Below are 20,483 nucleotides of genomic sequence, written 5' to 3'. Positions count from 1 at the left end.
ACTCTTTCCTCTAACAGTATATTTTAACAAGATATTCCTTTGCCCAGAAATGCCTCCCATCTCAAGTGTCTGTCTGTCTGCTGTCTGCCAGATTTCAACTCAAATATGATTTCTTCAAAGAAGCTTTCCTGACCTCTCTTGACAAGGCCGAAGTCTCTTAAAAGACACCCTTAGCACCATTTGACCTTTTAGCTCTTGTCATTATTTTAGATTTCTGTTTGTTTGTGGAATATTTGAATAACTTCTGTTTACCAACTAGAAAAGAAACTACAAAGTTAGCAACCATAGCTGTTTTATTTACCATTGTGTCCTAACTTGTAGCTCAATGCTGACATGGAAGTAGATCTTCAACAAATATTTGCTGAATGAAGTGACCACTGTTTCCTATCCAATAACAACAGGCTCTTCCATGATTAAATGGATCCAAGATTTATTTATATATCATAGCTGACTAAGATTACTTTGTGAAAGTGTATATTAAGTGATCTGAGTAATGTCTATGTTGCATTCCCTTCAATTATCTGATGAGTAGGAATACTCATAATTTTCTCAAAGCATGGAGTATAAGAATCATGTCAACAAAACTGCCTATAAATAAAACACGGCTAGCTAGAGAGGAAACACTGGAGATACTTGGTTTCCAAATTTGCTTTTCCACAAGCTTCTCTTGCTCTTTCTCCTCCCTCTCCTGTCTAATTCTGTGGCTGTTTGGCTCTCCTTAGCACCTCAGAAATTCCTCATAAAATTAAAGAATAGGACAAAAATCTACTTACCAACAGGTCCTCTCAGTACTAGCTGTAAAAATAAAACTAAATTCTTTGTACAGTGATGCCTTCTTCATTCTGATCATATTATTGTAATTTTTTATCTATTCCAATAGGCTAAAGAGACTATTATCTGTAAATTAACTATAAAAATATTATTCTGAATTGGCTTATAGCAGAAAAAGTCTTGTCTATATTCAGTCACTTCAGCTTCTTTATTTGGGTAAGATGGAGGCCAGGTAAGATGATGCAGGTTTCAAGAGTGTTACAGGCACTGATTAAAATAGATTAAAAATAATGTTGCAAAATAACTGTTTTTTAATTAGTGTTTTCACTGTGTGCCTGAACCATTTTCTTAAAATATTTTCAATAACATATTGTTTACTGCTTTACACAAAATCTGAAGCATTTCAGATTATTTTCTTTTTTAAACAATTATTATTTTTTCTATTGTTTACTTATTTTTTTGCTCTCCTCTGGATAGTTTAGAGCCATGGTGCAAATAAGTGGGCAAATTTTTGTTTGTTTTATATGCAAATTTGAACTGCTATTTAGTGTAGCATTGTAGCTGACACCTAGAAGTGCAAGAGCCCCTGGCTCTGAGGGGCCCAAACAGACTGGATTTAGTCACTCACCAATGACAAAATCCAAAGGCAGAGAAAGGAGTGATGGTGAAATAAATGTATTTCAGTGAGGCCAACAGCGCTGGGAAGGCAGTGGACTCATGTCTCAAAGACTGCCCCCAGAATGCTGAAAATACTTCCAGGTTTAAAAAAAGCAAAATATGGGGCAAAGGTGCATGGGTATGTACAGGTAGGCAGTGAAAGTCAAAAGGATCATCATCTTGGAGTCAATCTCAGGAGGAGCCTTGCTGATTCAGAGAAGTCCTTATTGCTTAAGGGGGTAGTTTTGGTTTCCATCAGGGGATGCTTTGCCCTCATTATCTTCCACCTGTGCCAAAAGCCAAACTGGAAAGAAAATACCAACTAGAAAGTTTAAGGTCAAAGGGAGACATCCAAAGTCCTCTTTTAGCATCAAAGTTAAGTCTCATAAGGAAACATTTCATATAGAAGAATCTTTGAAATACTCCCAGGAATTGATGGCATTGTAATCCCACTTTATAAGATTCTCTTAGAACTATTCCCTAAGATGAATTCTAAAGTGGAATTTTTTAGTACTGTGAGTGGACATATGAATGTGTGTAAAAAATACATACAAGCCTATTTTTCTTGGTGTACGTGATCGTCATACCCATGAAATAATATACATAGGGATATTTATTACTTTGTAATTTACTTATCGAACTGCACTGATATTTTGCACTGCAGGAAATTATTGTAATTATTTTTTCATGATGAGTCTGTCTGGGCAATCTCTGGCTTAAACTCCTACCTACTGCATTCTCTAAACCATTTCCATGAAGAAAATTAGGTGATTAGAAAAGGAGGAGCTACTGTTCAGTTGCTTTTCTCCTCAGGCATATTGATTATCAGATTATAAATTATTTTTCCCAGAATGAAAGGAGAAAACACAATATTCTACTTGGTGAGGCTGGAAGGTATCAACTCAAAGCAATCATTATCTATCACCCTTTATGGAACCTGTATTCTCCTCATGAAGCCACACCTTTGTGTTTGCTTGTACTTAGCCTAGGCTGAGTGATACAGTAGAATCATCATCACTTTGGCAACAAAAATAACATAATTATACTGACAACTTTTTAAGCACTTAAAACATGTCAAGTGCTTGTGAAATGCTTTGCATTAAGCATCTCACACTCATCATTTCTGGAAGGGTCTCTTATCCTTTTTTTGCAGATAACAGAAAGTGAGGCTTGTTGAAAGAAGTTAGTTGCCTGTGATGGATAGTAGAGGGAGATTCAAATCCAAGTTTATCTGCTTCCAAAGCCTTATTAAATCTTAACCATTATGCTATGCTCAGAGAGGCTGATCTCATATAGTAATTACCTGACCTCAAGCTAAGATCAGGGAATAAAACTGGTACTCTTTCAAGCATGGAAAGTAAGGGAAAAAATTTCAGAACTTCAGTACTCCTGAAAAATGTGGGCCCAATTAGGACACAGCAGTCAGCTTTTCTAAGCAGCCAGGGAACACAAGAAGCAATTTCACCTCTGTGAAATTGTGCCTCGCTATTAATTATTTCTGAATCTTTAAATTCTACTTTTAAACTGCAGTGTCACTGATATACTAGGCTTTCTAATTTTTGAAATTGTTTTATTTTGTAATTCACTGGATTTCCCTTGCTTGTTTGTTGTTAAATCCATATGTGTGACATACTTGAAAAAGAAGTGCATCATAATCTTATCAAACACCCAAGTTGGCAATTTAGGACTGTGTATCACTGAAGACCAAGTAATTGGAGCCTTCAGGCAGTTTGGGCTGAATAAATTTGTTTCTGTTAAATACAAATCAACATTCCTGTTATCCATTGTTGAACTAAATATTCTCAATTAAGATTTATTTCTCAGTCTAGGATAACTAAGTGCTTAGAGCAGTTTGCATAACAGAGGATTTTAATTTACTACTTAAAGCCATTTCCATGTTTAAAATGTTTACATATTATGAATTTATCCCTTAAGCCTCATAGAAAGCAACTTGGCTTGTCAATCAGCATTATCCTTCATGGCTTATACTTAAGAATCTACTGTACTATATACTTTCTTGATATTCTCCCTTCATTTTCAATGTAATCCCAACCAAAAGTCATTTGTTTACCCAACCTTCAAGTACACCTTTTTGAAACCTACCAATTTTTTTTTAAAAAAATATTATTTAATCATTCCGACCCGTTGTTGAATAATGTGAATTTTGAAATCTACTCCTGGATAACATTCATAAGCACTTTTTAATCACATCAAAAGAATACAAGGGACCTCACTTTTTAAAAATAAGGTTAAAACAAACTTTTGTATGTATTTTCCTACTTGCTATATGTTACACTAACCTACTCGACATAGTCACTTATGTATGAAACATAATCAATGTATAAGGTCATGCACCTCAAAAGAAATGTTAAGAAGAGTTTACAAAAAAGGCCAGAGGAATTAACAAATGGATACTAAAATTACACATTAATATACATTACTCTGATCATTTGTTTACTCATTCTTTCAAATGTCATCAAGCTTAAAAAAAAAAGAAAAACGTTCTTAAAAAAAGGTTACAAAGTGTATAGTAGGTGCCAGACCCTGAAAATAAAACCTGGGATACATTATCAAGAAAGGCATAGTCGAGTGAAGAAAAATGACAGAAATAATTACAAATCATTTGATGCAATGTCATTCACGAGTACTATTTCCAGATGCCATAAGGTAATATAAGTAGACCCTGAAAATAGAGGAGACAACTGATTTTGTGTGAGCAAGAAAAATAGAGAAAAGTGTAGTACCCAAACTGGTAATATTTGAAATTTCAGTTGGATCTTGAAGGAAAAATATGTTTTTGTTTTTAAGACAGGGACAGAAGAGAAGGGGCTTACCTTATTCTTAGTAGAAAGGAAAACTAAGCATGAAAAGCAAAAACATGTGATATGTTTTATTTTTATTTTATTTTTTTAAAGATTTTAGTTATTTATTCATGAGAGACAGAAAGAGAGAGAGGCAGAGACACTGGCAGAGGGAGAATCAGGCTTCACTCAGGGAGCCCGATGTGGGACTCAATCCCAGGTCCCCAGGATCACGCCCTGGGCTGAAGGCAGTGCTAAACCACTGAGCCACTTGGGCTGTCCCTATGATGTATTTTAAAAACTCTGACTTTTCTTGTGTATCTAGAGAAAAAAATCTAACACAAGGGGATGTTTAGGATGATATTGACAGGAACTGTAATTCTAAAATATTCAAATGACCCAATCCAGTGCTTTTAAAAATATTTTGTCTTATTTTACCTATCAGGCTATAAACTATAGTTCTGGGGAATTATAAAAGTATAGACATTAACCTTTTAAAATGATCTTTTAGAACAGAACACTCCTCAAGAAAAGCCTGACACCAAGTCTGATCTTGCTTCTACTTTTGCATGTGTTATTTTACAAGCACATAATTTTTGCCAATTGAAAGAACTTGAAATATAGAATAAACTGTCTGAGATAAAATGATTAATGTGAGGGAGGATGGGGGGAGATGCTGAATCTTAGCTCTATGAGATAAGCAACAAAACTAATTAGTTCTGCAACTCTATTTGTTGTCAGTGACTTCTTAATGCAGAGTGAATGGAGAGGGAAGATTTCAAAAAAGAAATTTAGATCTGGTTGAGATAATAATAGTATAGACACTTGCAGTGAAGGAAAAAAAAAAACAACAAAAAAAAACCCCTTTTTTTCTTACTTTTCTCTGGCAAGGGACCTGGAAATTAGATTGACAAATGACAAACTACCCAGAGAAAAACAGTTTATTAATAAGACTGACACACATGTGTGCAGGGAAACTCAGTGATCTCAGTAACCCAAAGTAGTGGTTAGAACTTGAGCTCATCTTAACAAAGAACAGCAAATTTGTAGAAAGATGACAAAGCAAAGGAAAAGGGTTTTAGACTTGCAAGGGAGGAAACTATGAGAAGACAAATATCTGAGGGAAACTATTGGAAGATAAAGTTGGATTTATTATGCAGATTCCTCTTGGTACCTGGGTTCCTAAGAGTCTAGACTGGTCTCTACTAATTAAGAGGCTAGGACTGCTTTTAGCAAAAAAGTAGGGCAAAGAGCTTTTATTTTCTGTGTGCTATTTCTCACTTGTCTTCAAATCAAAATAATTCTTAAGTCAAAGTGGCATATTTTGGAGTGGCATATTCTGATCCCTTACATACTCAACTTGTTCTTGAATAATATGCTTTTTTTTAATTAAAAATTTTATTGAGATAATCTTAGATTCACATGAAGTTATAAAAAATGAGACAGAGTAGTTCCATGTATACTTTATCTAATTTTCTCCCACTGGAACATTATGTAAAACGACATCAAAATATTACAATCCAGAGACTGACCTTCATGCAATCCATTAATATTATTTAGATTTCATGTTTTACTAGTTTTTTGTCTTTAATTTTAAGATCTAAATTTATCAGATGCATAGGTGCCTATATCCAATACTACAGTCAAGATACTGAATAAAATGAATGACGTTCTATGGATAGTGGAAAAACAAAGGAATAAAATAATAGGACAAGATCCTGAATAATTCTAACACCACGGTGGTCCTTCACACTGCTCTTTTATGACCAGAGCTCCTGTCTCCTGCCTACCACCTCCTCTCCCCTTCCTCCCCACACCATCTGTCTTCCATTTCTAACATTTTGTGTTTTTAAAATGTTATACAAATGCAACTATACAGTTTGTAACCTTATGGATGGCTGTTTTCCACTCAGCTTATATCCTCAGAGAGTCATTGAAATTGAATATATCAATACTTTTCTTCTTTTTATTGCTGAGCCATGTTACTTAAGCATTCTCAGGTTGAAGGAGATGAGATGATTCTAATTTTTGACTACTACAAATAAAGCTACTATAAACATTCATGTACAAGTTTTTGTGTGAACATAAATTTTTATTTCTCTGGAATAAATTCCCAGGAGTGTAGTTGCTGGGTCCTATGGGAATAGTATGCTTAGTTTTATAAGAAACTGCCCAGATGTTTTCCAGAGGAGCTGTACTAATTTTTATTCCCACTAGCAATGTATTAGTGATCCAGGTTTTCTCTGCATCCTTGTCAGCATTTAGTGTTGTCACAGTTTTAATTTTAGGCATTCTTACAGGTATATAGTGATGTCGTTTGTCATTTTAACTTGCATTTTTTTTCAATATTGAACATCAGTTTTCATGTGCTTAATTATCATTTGTATATCTTCTTCTCTGAGATATCTGTTCATTTCTCTTGCCCAGTTTTGTAATTGGATTTCTTTTAATTGTTGAGTTTTGAGTGTAATTTTGATACTAGTCTTTTGTTCATTTGTTGTGTGTTTTTAGTAGCCACTTCCTACAATTATCACAATCCCAGAAGCAGAAGGAGTTGGGCTCTATTGTCTAATAAGCAGATTGCAAATATTTTCTCCCAGATTGAAGCATGTCTTTTCTGGGGCTTCACAGAATAAAAGGTTCTCATTTTGATGTACCTGCATAATTGAGAGATACTGTAATTACTAACGGAGTGAACAATCTGAATATACCTCACATTAAGTTATCTCAAAACTATCAGTTGTGGGGATTACCAAAGAGATGGTTGCAAATTTTAGAATAGGATTTTAGTTTGAAAAGGAAATACAAAAACTTGTAGTACTAAAAAATAGCGAGCATTTATTGAGTGCATTCTATGTGCTAGACACTATTATATTATTATTAACAATTTCAGGATGGTGAAGTGAGGGTGTAGCAAGGTGAAGACTGACTAGCCTTTTGTAGATGAACCCGGAGATGAATAGACAAGCTAACTAAATATAAGACAGTACCTTATATTTATATTTACCTCAGAGAGAAGCAGGAATGAAGCACTAAGAGTTCTCAGGTTTCTTCAGCATATTTATTCCTGCACTTACAAAATCTAAGCAATCTTATTTTTTGAGATAGCCTGATAGTGAATAGGCAGTTAGCCTCTTCTTTGCTATGGATCAACCATGCTCCTTTGGAGCCAAAAATTCAATGTTTCAGAAATAGTTTTACCTCCCCGAAAAAGCATGCCTCTTCTGGTGAACTCTGAAAATATCTCCACTTTGGAGTCTCTAGAATATTATAATTCTTCTACAGGTATAGTAGGGGATGAAATTTTATGATATTTCTTCACTTACTGTGTATTTTCAATGGTCAGTTTTTACAACTGTCACAATCATAGAGACAGAAGGAATTGTGTTTTATTGTCTGAAGATAATGCTATAAGGAGAATATTTAGAAGATTTCAATATTATTTTTCATACATGTCTAGAGGCTTTAGCGTTAATTATCTATGTTTTAATATCCATAGTATATCTTCTTCCGCACTTATATTTTTAGCGTTCCTCTGCCTCCAAAGAGATCTCTTTATGATACATTTTCCAGCAATATTTAAAAAGCCTCATTAAACTTATTACATGTTCAAATTGAAGGTTTATAAAAATATGCAGTTTTTAAAAGGAATTTCTTACTGTTTTTATTCTAAAATCACCTGAAGAGTTTGTGGGTTTTTTTTTTTTGTTGTTGTTTGTTTGTTTTTTTAAATACTGATTCCTGGGACCGACTCAAACCAATTAAATTAGGCTTTCTGGGAATGAGGCCCAGGAAACAGTATTTTTAATAGTTTTCCAGATAATTGTAATGCATAGCCAATGATGAAAAATTTGAAATGAAATTTGGTGTCAGAAAAATATTAGGAAATTATCATCTTAAGAAAGCCTTAATTTTAAAAATTCCATTTTTTTTACATATTTGCATTTAAATTTTTTTAAAGGATTTTATTTATTTATTTGATAGAGCACAAGCAGGGGGGCAGCAGAGGGAGAGGAAGAAGCAGACTCCCCACTGAGCTGGAGCCTGATGCAGGGCTCTGTCCCAGGACCCTGGGATCAGGACCTGAGCTGAAGGCAAATGCTTAACTGTGAGAACTACAAAGGCACCCCCATGCGTTTCTGTTTCAATCTCATATTGTATAGTATGTTGATTTAATTTTGAATCATTTAAAAAAGAAATGAGACACAAAGTGGGCTTCCTAGTCCTTTCTAATTTTTTTTTTAAAGATTTTACTTATTTATTTGAGTGAGAGGGAGAGAGATAGCACACAGTAGGGGACAGAGAGAAAGTGAGAAGCAGACTCCCCACTGAGCAGAGAGCCCAACATGGGGCTAGATCCCAGGACCCTGAGACTGGGATCTTGAGATCAGAACCTGAGCCAAAGGCAGATGCTTAACCTCCTGAGCTACCCAGGTGCCCCTGAACTATGACAAAATTCAAAACTCAATGGATATAATTTTATTTAGTAATATATGGAAAATATAAACTATATTTTTTCTAAAAAAATATTATGCAGTTGTTTCTTATATCAATGCATTTCTATGGTGAGAGCAATTACATAATTTTGGCAAATTATATTGTCCCAATTAAAAAATACACTGGCCTATTTAAGGCAAAATGTTAGCACAATACATTAAGGGAAACTTTTGGCCTAAAATAAACAGGATCAGAATGAAAGAATATGAATTAACTGCCTATTTACAATAATAGGAAAGATAAATGAAAAGGTGGATTTTTCTTTTCATAAAGGTTTTTCAATTTAAATGATGACTTTTCTTCCTTTGATATACCTGTTATATTATTGAATCTAGGTTTATTCTTTTGAATACCAAACCCAGATGGTATTAAAAATAAACATGTCTTATAAAAATGAGTCTATATTAATAGTGGTATATTCTGCAGAAATATCCCACAGTCCTTTTGAAGATGTTTTAATCTCAGTCACTGTCACCAATTCTAAGGACCTTTTATTGCAAACATAATCATATTTCTTTGCATAGGTTTTAGGACACTTTTATAAACACACTCATATTCTGTTTTCTCATGGCTATTGATTTAGCATTCTAAAATCACTGAGTAGTTTCAACTGCATTCAGAGCACTATCAGTTTACTGCTTAGTGATTCATCTTTTGAAATAGTGCAACAGAGACCAGATTCAGAAATTATTCCAATAAGTGGACACCAATTATTTCTTCAATGTTATTAAGAACTAAGTGCATGAGAATGACAACAAAAAATCTTATGCTGTGAAAACATTTACAGTAAACACTTAAAAATACATACTTCTAAACATTCATGTATCTATGAATTTAAAACATATATCACCAGTTTCTTGATTTCATAATAGGATTTTAAACAAATTTCAGTTCAAGGCACCTGGGTAGCTCAGTCAGTTAAGTGTCTACCTTTAGCTCCAGTCGTAATCTTAGAGTCCTAGAATCAAGCCCCACATGGGGCTTCCTTCTCAGTGGGGAGTCTGCTTCTTCCCCTTCCTCTCCCTGGCTCATGCTCTCTCTCTGTCTCTGTCTCTTTCTCTCTCACTCTCTTAAATAAATAAATAAATAAACTCTTAAAATAATATTTTAATTCTTTTGTAATCCCAGAAATAAACATGCTCAAGAATATTCAGAGGTTAAACGAATACATTTAACAGAAGCAAAGCTACACGTAGGTAGCTAGGTGATGTATCACATGAATGTGTAGTTTAATATGGGAACTTAATTATTTTTTCCTGTGAATCTTAAAATGATTAATCCTAAACTATTCTATCCTAATATTGATGCATAATCCAAAGCCATATCAAGTAGACCTATTGAATTACTGCCCTTCTTCCCTTTTGTTGGAGCATCTGGGTTTAGGCAATGTATTAAGAAATTCTGTTGTGGTGATAATTCAACTTTAGTAGGCAGAACTTGTTGAAGACAACTTACAATCTTCATAATGGAATTAATTAAGTAAGTGTTTATAAATTTTCTTCTCTTCTCTAGGCATTATGTTCGGTATTGAAGATCAAAAGCTCACTATTACACTACTTCTTTTCTTGAGGCACTTGAAGTCCATGAAAATGTTGAGTAGTAAACTCTGGGGAACTCTGACCCCAACACAATAACTTCCCAGCTCTGTAAAATTCTGCTTTCCACAGCCTATGGTAGAGTCTAGAAATCCTAGAGTGTTAGGTAGATGAGAAAGTTCTGACACATTAGGGCACATGTGTATTAATCTGGAGTTGGGCACATTTGGTATTAATGCACCCTTTCCTTAAAAAAGGGGAGGGGGTGGGGAATCTTGGATGAATTTAATCCCTTAAGAAAAGCCAGACAATAATATTGATTTTAAAAAGTAAGGTGAAGAAAAATAATAGATTAGTTTATTGAAGCTGGTAGTGGTGTAAATGCAATTCCTTTATAATTTCTGCAAATGGATCACAAATATGACTCTTTAGGTTCTTTGCAGCAGAAGCAAAGAGAGAAATATGATCAGTTACAATTTTATATTTTCCACTATAGCTTTTTTTGGCACAGAGCCTTGAAAGACATTTCTCCCTTGGGTCCTTGTATAAAGAGGTCACTATGGGATATGTTATTTCAGACACTATATCCTGGGAAGTGTAACAGTGGTTTTCCTATGGCTACTTCTTATAGCATCCTTCATTTAAATCAAGGGCAAAATGCCAGAGCTCAATTGAGCAACAGATTAAATGAAGAACAAAAATCCAATGGTCTAAAAATGCAGATAGCTCTCTGCTGGTTTGGCTTGATTGAAAGATAAAATTTAGAATACCTAGGGATAGATAACTGCTTAGAAGGAATTCTTCATAAATGTATTTAATTCAATTTTTGATTAAAATTTGACTGTAAAATGCTTGGGATATATTTTGTACCATAAATATCTAGTAAGATATTCTTCATTGTTGATTAAAGATAGAATTAGGTGATTTAGATAGCCAACTAAGTAGAAAACAAAATAGACCACATCTGAACATTAAGTGGTCAAACCATAATTGTTACTAAAAAAAATGCATGGAGGCGACTCAGAAAGTACTTACAGAATAGCCAAACTGTATCTCATAAAAAATTGAATGATGGATGACTTTCAACCTGAAAATATTACACCAAATAATATGAATATGATAGTTTTTATTTGATTATTTTCTCAAGTATTTAAAGCCAATCACCCACAGTAGTCATAAAAAAAATCTGAATACTTTATCCCTGAAATGTCTAATTTTATTTATTAGGTTTATTCTGTACCTTCCAGACTTCTATTAGTAAAACATACCAATAAATCAATAAAGAGCTGATATATTGTATAGACTTGTAGTATTATTTCTACTTGATTAAAAGTGGTCTGATAAATCAATTCTACTCTCTAGATTGAGACTATCTGTAGCTGGAAATATTTGGACTATATTTAACTCTTTCTCAATGCTCTGGGACTCATATGATTCTTTCATGTGTCTCTTTCTTTCCTTTTTTAAAAGGAAAATTGTCTTGATTTTTAGTTTTGTTTGCTTTTTTTTTTTTTAATAGGGAAGGTTTTTGTTTGCTTAGCTGTTTGATTTTTGTTTTGGGTTTTTTGTTTTTGTTTTGTTTTGTGGTTTGCTTCATTCATTTTCTGAGGAAGATTCCAGAAATAATTTAGTGTACTGTATGCCTGAGTATATGTCCACATATGCTTTTCCACAAGCAGTTGTGGATCATAGAAGACCAACATGGAGCCACAGAGTTATTGTTCTAACATGAACACTGTGCCTACTGAACATGCCAGTAATTAAGCATATCAAGAACCTTTGGTAATCAAAATATACATATTCTGAGACCTTTGAAAACCATGAAAACTGCTATAACATATGTAATCATCCGTAAAATACAATAAAGCTAACCTACAGTGATACACTGTGACATAAGGATAATGATCTTATGCCTTTGGCTTGGTTCCCTTACTAGATGGTTTATTGCCCCATGACAGCCCCTAAATAAGCCCAACTAATCCCATGCTTCAGTGACATTATGATTTTTTGAAATTCTTCTACCTTTGTATTTACTTGAAAATAGTTGAAACCAACAACTTGAATCTAAAACTGCCTAAAGTAAATTTTACTGAAAGTAAAGGGGGGGATTAAAATTTTCATCAATGATAATAGTTTCCCAAAAGAGTATTATGTGTTAAAATTTTCTGAGGCAAAGCAGTGTAATGAAGAGGGCAGGCATTCAATTTGGAAATTGAAACTTTGTTAAAATTTCTGTAATGTCCACTTGCTAGCTATGGACTCAAATAAATGTCTTAACTATTCTGGGTACTATTTTTCGTATTCATGAAATAAGACAGTCATTGCTCTCAGTGTCACAAGATTGTTTTGATTATCAACAGAGATAACGCTTAAGTGCCTATAGAAGTATATTGTTCCACAGACAGTTAAAACAGTATATTTCCCTATTAGCCAGGTCTTATTTTTAAAGACAAAAATCTAAGCTTGCAACTTATTTTTCCCCTCAAATCTAGTGGTAGGTGAACATTACTATTTAAATGGCTACTGTTATGTTTAAGTTGTATAATTTAATTACAGGTCTATCGATAGACTATGTGGAAAACAAGCTTTATTGGATCAGTTCGGGAAATGGAACCATAAATAGATGCAACCTGGATGGTGGTAATTTAGAAGTAATAGAGTCAATGAAAGAAGAATTAACAAAAGCTACAGCCCTAACCATTATGGGTAAGTGCAATGGTTCTATAGTAAGGATGCTCGGTATTGATTGGGGGTTGATTAATTATGACCTGTTAAAAGCCTAGAAAAGTTACTGCTCTATTAATACCAGAAGCACATTCAAATTATACATCTCTATGAGAGTTTTTTTCTTCTTCTTCTTCTTTCTTCTTCTTCTTCTTTTCTTTTCTTCTTCTTCTTCTTCTTCTTCTTCTTCTTCTTCTTTCTTCTTTCTTCTTCTTCCTCCTCTTCTTTTTTTTTTTTTTAACCTTAGCAAACATGCTTATAAGATTATCCAGATCAGGGACTTTTGTGCTGTTAGCAATACAAACTTTACCGTTATTGTTTCTTGCCTGTGACTTGTATTATTTTACGATTATTTTCTTTGTTCTACTGCAGTGTTCTAAAGTATAAGGGCCTCATGAATTTGTCAAAATAAAGTAAAATCTGGCTTATCTCTGCTTATAAAGGATAGCTTGATCCACACAGATAATTCAAAAAACAAGGCCACAGGACCCATTGACCAAAGAATGAAATTATTCTCCCACAAATAATTTTCTTATTTTTAGAGATGAGTAGCCTTACTAATTTGAGCCTCATTTCCATTCGTTCTGGTTCAGTCTTTGGGGGAAAAAAAAAAGATGCTAGATGAATAAGACAATTAGGAAGCTAGCAGGGATGTATGGCTTTTCAAGAACAAATAATCAACTTCTACTGTATTGATATTAGAAGTGGATTTTTGAAATATGAGCTTTAATACAAAATAGTTTGTGTTTTAGGAAAGATGTAAGAGTAGATATCAAAAAGACATGCTTTTTGGTAAGATGGCTGTGGCTTTACTTAATGAATGACTGGCTCTAAACTGACATTCATGGTAGGTCAGCAGTATGAGGATTAAATCTCCCACATAGACTCTCAGTAGTTACGTTTGGTTACAGGAAATCAGAAAACTGATTTCATATTAGCAATTCTAAATATGAGGTATTCAGGATAGCATATATGTATTTGTGTGTATATATACACATATATACACACAAATACATACATCTATATAACATATATACACATATATAACATATATACACATATCTATACACATATATACACACAAATATATACATCTATATAACAATTCGCATCTAAATAACAATGCGAATATATTTCTAAATGCTTATATAGGTAATATATCTTTTAAATCAATATTCTACAGTCATCACCTCTTGTCATTTCCCAAATTGAATGTTAATTATTTTTGGTTTTGTTTTCACTAATGACTGTTAATTAGTATATAAAATCTTGTGACACCTGGGTGGCTCAGGGGTTAAGCATCTGCCTTCAGCTCAGAGCGTGATCCAAGGATCCAGGATTGAGTCCTGCATTGGGCTCCTTGCACAGAGCCTGCTTCTCCCTCTGCCTGTGTCTCTGCCTTTCTCTCCATGTCTCTAATGAATAAATAAGTAAATAAAAAATAATAATAATCAGGTTTAAAAGTAAATAGTTATTAATTGAGAAGAATATGAAAATTTATTGTCTACTAAAATAAAGTGTTTATCACCTTTTATTTCAATTAGATTTAAAATATCTGAATGAAAGTGAATAAGGTGTAGATATTGCAAATTATTATTTAAACAGGATGAGTCAGGGATGTAGGAAAAAAATTAAAATTCAGTTCAGTTTAACATGTATTTAAAATCTTTTAAGTAGACAGTGTACTTGTCTCTGAAGTATAAATATAAACATGGACACTTCTCAAAACAAAACTGAACAACATTCTGTGAGAGAGAGAAAAGAGATTGTTTCTTTTTTTTTTTTTTAAATTTTTTTTTTAAATTTTTATTTATTTATGATAGTCACAGAGAGAGAAAGAGAGAGAGGCAGAGACATAGGCAGAGGGAGAAGCAGGCTCCATGCACCGGGAGCCCGATGTGGGATTCGATCCCGGGTCTCCAGGATCGCGCCCTGGGCCAAAGGCAGGCGCCAAACCGCTGCGCCACCCAGGGATCCCAGATTGTTTCAATCAATTGTTAATCACAAAGAATATTTCAGTTTCAGTAGCTGAGAATTACAGGTAATAAATATATTTGCCTTAATAACAAAGTTGTGAGAATCACATATAAATGTATGGGAATAAACTTTTGAGAAAGTAGATTTTTATACAAATATCAAAGATAGAGTCTAGTGTCACTTAATTTGATCTTAAAGCACTCTGGGATTTTTCCACTTGCAGATATCTGACATAATATGCTATCATGATATCATGCTAAATGGCTCTCTTCATGCTATCATTTTCACCATTTTTTTCTAATTGTTTCTTAGAATTAGTGTTTTTTTTTTAAGATTTTATTTATTTATTCATGAATTCATGAGAGACACACAAAGAGAGAGGGAGGCAGAGACACAGGCAGAAGGAGAAGCTGGCTCCATGCAGGGAGCCCGATGTGGAACTCTATCCCAGAACCCCAGGATCGTGCCCTGGGCCAAAAGCAGGCGCTAAACTGCTGAGCCACCCAGGGATCCCCAGTGTTTTTCTTTTCTTTTCTTTTTTCTTTTTTTTTTTTTAAGAGTTTTTCTGCAGAGGAGGAATTTAAAATTGTAAAAAAAAAAAAAAAAAAACAACCAAACAAACAAACTTATTTTTAATAATGTCCCAATTTGTTTTCTAGTCTTTAGACAATTCCTATATTGTTTGTAGAACATGATGTTTCCATTCTTTTCATTATGTGTTTTCAGAAGTTACACTCACATATTAACACACACATATTGTTTTTTTTTATTTTATTTTTATTTTTTTTTATTTTTGATAGTCACACACAGAGAGAGAGAGTCAGAGACATAGGCAGAGGGAGAAGCAGGCTCCATGCACCGGGAGCCCGACGTGGGATTCGATCCCGGGTCTCCAGGATCACGCCCTGGGCCAAAGGCAGGCGCCAAACCCCTGCGCCACCCAGGGATCCCAACACACACATATTGTATCTGACAAGTAGGTTATTTTAAAGCACAAATTTAGTTATGATTTTCTTACAAGGCAATAAGGAAAATAAGGTTATTTTATTTTACTCAGCTTTGCCACATTAACAAGAAAGTTTTGTTTTATGTGTATTTGTATGTATTTCAAATTACCAGAGTAGAAATAGCAAAGTTTAAATTCTGCAACAATCCCCAAATCACCACCCACATTATGTTTTCAAAAATTGAATTCTAACATACCTTATGAAATCAACCCAGACTAGCAAGTAATATAGCCAAGGAACACAATAAATTAGAGGGAAAAATGTTAAAATATGTTAAAACATTTCGAAAAACGTCTTTGACTTCTTAGTGAATATATATATTTATATACATGTATGTGTGTGTGTGTGTATATATATATATATATTTATATATACATTATAAAATCATTTCCTCATAGAAAAATAGAAAGGTTTGTAAAGGTTTATTTCTGGTAACGTGATTGCCACCCACCCTGCACTTAGTAGAAAATGAATACCAAACTTACAGAACTCGATGCTGTAAACAAAGTCTCAAAAATGGAGCAGTAATTTCTTGTAGCAAAATAAAATAAAGTCAGGTAGTTTTGTTCCCTGATAAAATAGGAGAGAGAAAATTTGGGAGAAATCATAATGCCTATACTGTGTCAGCACCGTGAAACTGATATGACATCAGCACTGCATCGGAATCCAACTTTGCATAAATTAAAATTATTTTAGCAAGTGAAAGGCCATGTATGTATACTCCTCCCTGCCACCATTATTTGATCAAACCTAAAAGATAAAAATTAATATAATAAAACTTACTAATGCCTCCATTGTCAACAATGCATTCAATGGATATATCAAAACACATCATTAGTTCAGAGGTTTAAAACTTAAAGAACAGTACCTTAGAGAAGCAGCAGAGAAACTTCTGTTTTACAAAATTCCCTAGCTTGACTCTGAAGTTGCTCTGCTGTTCAGATCCCCACTCCCCCCTTTTTTTAAGGCATCTCCACTCATTTTCTTTGGAGATGGAATAAAGGGTGATGACCTGTTTCCTGCTGAGACTAAGTATTATAGTCATATAAAAAAAGGCATTGCAAAAGTAAAACAGAAGAACTTTACAACTTACTATCTGGGGGATTACTGATGATTATAGCTATAAATATTTAAGAAGCTATTTGCCTACAATAATACTCAAATTACACACCTAGAAAACAAGGAAATAATTGTGCTATGAAGCTACAGGTCACACACCAGTGTATACTACCTAGGTATACTATCTCGGCAATAGATAACTAACTGAAAGTTTGTATTTTGCTAAAATTTAAAAGTAATTTTCCTAAAATGAATGAGAAAATCTCTTTAGATACTTCTTACCGTTTTTTCAAATCTCAAAGATTATAAATTATAACTATTTAGAGTTCTCAGTTTTACTTAGAACAATATATACAAAATAAACTGAAAAGTACTTTGAAATATTAAGATCAGGAAAGGCAGGGGCACCTGGATGGCTCAGTGGTTGAGCTTATGCCTTTGGCTCAGGTCATGATCCCGGGGTCCTGAGATCGAGTCCCACATCAGGCTCCCCACAGGAAGCCGGCTTCTCCCTCTACCTCTTTCTCTGTGTGTATTTCATGAATAAACAAATAAAATCTTGAAAAAAAAAAAAGATCAGGTAAAGTAGAAAGTATTTGGTAATACCTAGATTCAAGTAAAGCAATTATTTGATGGTATAACCAAGTCCAAAACCCCCAAATCAAGATTCCTCTATCTTGATTTCACAAACAGTTTGATACTTCTTGCAAGAAGTACCACTTAATTTCTGTCCCCTTGAGTGTGGGTTACACTTAGTGACTCATTTCTCATGAATAAAATGAGACAAATGTGATGGTATATGACTTTAGACACAACATCATAAAAATGCATGAGCCTTCCTCCTTGTCCTTTCTTTCTTGTATGGCTCACTCAGGACAAAGCCAGCTGACATGTCATGAGGTCATCCACACAGACCAATGGAAAAGTCCACACAGCAAGGAACTGAGACATTCAGCCAGTAGCTATATGAGTGTGTCATCTTGAAAGTAGAACCTCCATCTCAGTTAACATTTCAGATGACTGTAGCCCAAGCCAATGCATTATAGCAACATCAAGAAGGACCTTAAGCCAGAACGACCCATATACCTGCTCCCAAACTCCTGACCCACAGAAACTGTGTGACACGATAAATGTTTATTGTTTTAAGATACTAAGTTTTGGAGGTATTTGTTAAAACAGCAAGAGATAAGTAATCTACATTTCATTCCATCTACAGAACTCATTCATTTATAAACAGAATTATAAAATCAAATACTTATTTAATAGAATCAAAATAATTGTGAATAGTAAAGCGTGTTAGGTATAATAAAACCCAATCGTCCAACACGACAGTCAGTAGAAACTAAGTCTAAGCTTCATATCCAGACTCACATGGGAATGACAGGTAGTATGATAAAACTAGAGAAAACTAATGCCTCATCTCTCAACTCCACTTGTTTTTGCCATAAAGAACGTTAAGCAGTCGTGCCAGATCTTCCATTTTGCAAGGGAGGCAAAAAATCCAGGTAAAACAAAACAAAACAAAAAAATTCCATAATTTTTAAATGTTAGCAAGTAGTAATATTTAAAAAAATGCAGGCTAACATACTGTACAGATTAATTGTGAAAATTAACACTGTATGAATCAAGGAAACTAACAAAAACAACCATCACAAAAACCATGGATGGGTGTACTTGATTCAGCCCAGAGAACACCAGTTAGTTCTCACCTCTGGTTTGATCATCATCATTTATACTGATGGCTTTGAATTATTGAGAGAAGAGGATGGAGTCAAGGCCACTAATGTCCAGCTGGCATTTTCCTGATTGTTAATGCCTGCAGGAGACAGTGAGGTAAACTTAAGTTAATCAAGTCACCATTCATCCTCAAGTGTCCTTGTGAAAATGAGGAAGAGGTTGAAACAACTGACTAAAATTAGGGTTTGTGGGTTATTTATTGATTTTATTTAACATTGTATTCCTTTTCACTGTCAGCATATGCAGTTTGAGAGCGAAGTGTACATTGTATTCACATTGAAGTGAAAGTTAGAAAAAACAATGCATGGTACTGAGAGGAAAGACACAACAAATAAAGCAAATGAACTGGCTGAAAGAATTATTGGTATTTGAAGAAAATAAGAGGGAATTCAGGAAATAGGATGATAACTTACTGTAGTTTGTATTTTTTTTTTTTTTTTTTTGAGTGTGGCAGGGAGGATCAGGGGCAAATGGACCATAGATTTAGAATAGAAGTGAGGGTATGGGAACTACATAAGCAAACTTGAAGAAATCTGTATGTCTCTATTGAAAATCCTTGGCATTTGTGGATTTAATGGTCAGCATCTGATTTAATCACAGGCTGATCATGATATGGTCCATTAAAATGTGTCAGGGAGTAATTTATCAAGCTTTTCTAGGTCAAGAATTTGAGTTCTGGGTACCAATAAGCTTGAATTTACAACTTCACCCCACACTCACGTCTTACGAGCTTTTTATTCATTGTTCTTTGCTACTCTCCACTGAAGATGCAGGTAGTTTCATTGAGATTCAGTTGCACATCTAATTTTTGTTTTGTTTTATGGTGCTAAATGACCTTTGGAAATTGTCTTTACAATGGTATTTACAGATAAGAAGTCCAAAGTTAACATGGCAGATTCTTCTTGAATGTTGTCTGAGAGAAAGACCTTCCTCTGCCCTGTGATCCTTCTAAGCTAGACTTAGAATCAAATTGACATGAGACAGATTAACAGGATAAAATCAAATTTAATAGGTATACGTACAAGGAATCTACACAGATGTGAAATTCCAAAGGCAAAGAGGCAACATGAGGTTATCTGGGCTAAGGAGAGGAGGAGGGGCCTGAGGCTACAAAGGGGAAGTAGCTCACTAACAAGGAGAAAGGAAAGGTTTAGAAAAACCCGGTTGCTCTATTATTGCAGATAAGTTATTTAGGTAAAGGGGAATCTCTGTTAATAGTTCTCTTCCTATAAGGGGGGGGGGGCTCTCCCTTCTAATGTAAATTTAGGCAGTTGTGTAGAAGGCAAAGAGCTTTTCCTGCATTTGCTGGGTTTTGATTGCTTTTAACTCAAAATAATCTTTATGCCAAAGTGGCCCATCTTGGGTCAGCCTTCCCTGGGACTCTCTACCAAGTCAGTGTTTAGATACAAAATAGATAAGTAATCTTTATTGTGTAATTAAATCATAGACTTAAAAAAAAACAGTAACATAAGAAATCATTAAGGTCATTATATTTACCAATTTAAAAAGTGTGCTCGAGATTTCTACTATTCACTAAAAATCTATGGATTTGGGACAATTACTGAACTGTAGTCCTTAATTTTCTATTCTGCAAAAAATATGAGCCTTGACCATATGAGTTACAAAGTCTTAAAAACCTTGTATGATTTTATTGATAATGGGTTGATCCAGGGTACAAGAAATTGTTGCAAATAAATCATTGATTAAGTTGAAGCAAT

At 34.1% G+C, this 20,483-nt stretch overlaps 1 protein-coding gene across 1 annotated transcript in view; it reads left to right on the top strand.

Moving 5' to 3' along the window:
- Window positions 1–20,483, top strand: part of LOC129495604 (low-density lipoprotein receptor-related protein 1B) — a 1,831,349-nt gene that overhangs the window by 1,289,625 nt on the left and 521,241 nt on the right. Inside the window, exon 32 of the mRNA XM_055303278.1 lies at window positions 12,818–12,967. Within this exon, the coding sequence (XP_055159253.1) occupies window positions 12,818–12,967 (150 nt within the window). The remainder of the gene's footprint in view (window positions 1–12,817; window positions 12,968–20,483) is intronic.

This window comes from Nyctereutes procyonoides, unplaced genomic scaffold (genome assembly GCF_905146905.1).
Source record: "Nyctereutes procyonoides isolate TBG_1078 unplaced genomic scaffold, NYPRO_anot_genome, whole genome shotgun sequence".
NCBI lineage: Eukaryota > Metazoa > Chordata > Mammalia > Carnivora > Canidae > Nyctereutes > Nyctereutes procyonoides.
The sequence above is the reverse complement of the archived record's forward strand: the minus strand, read 5'-3'. Positions and strand labels throughout refer to the sequence as shown.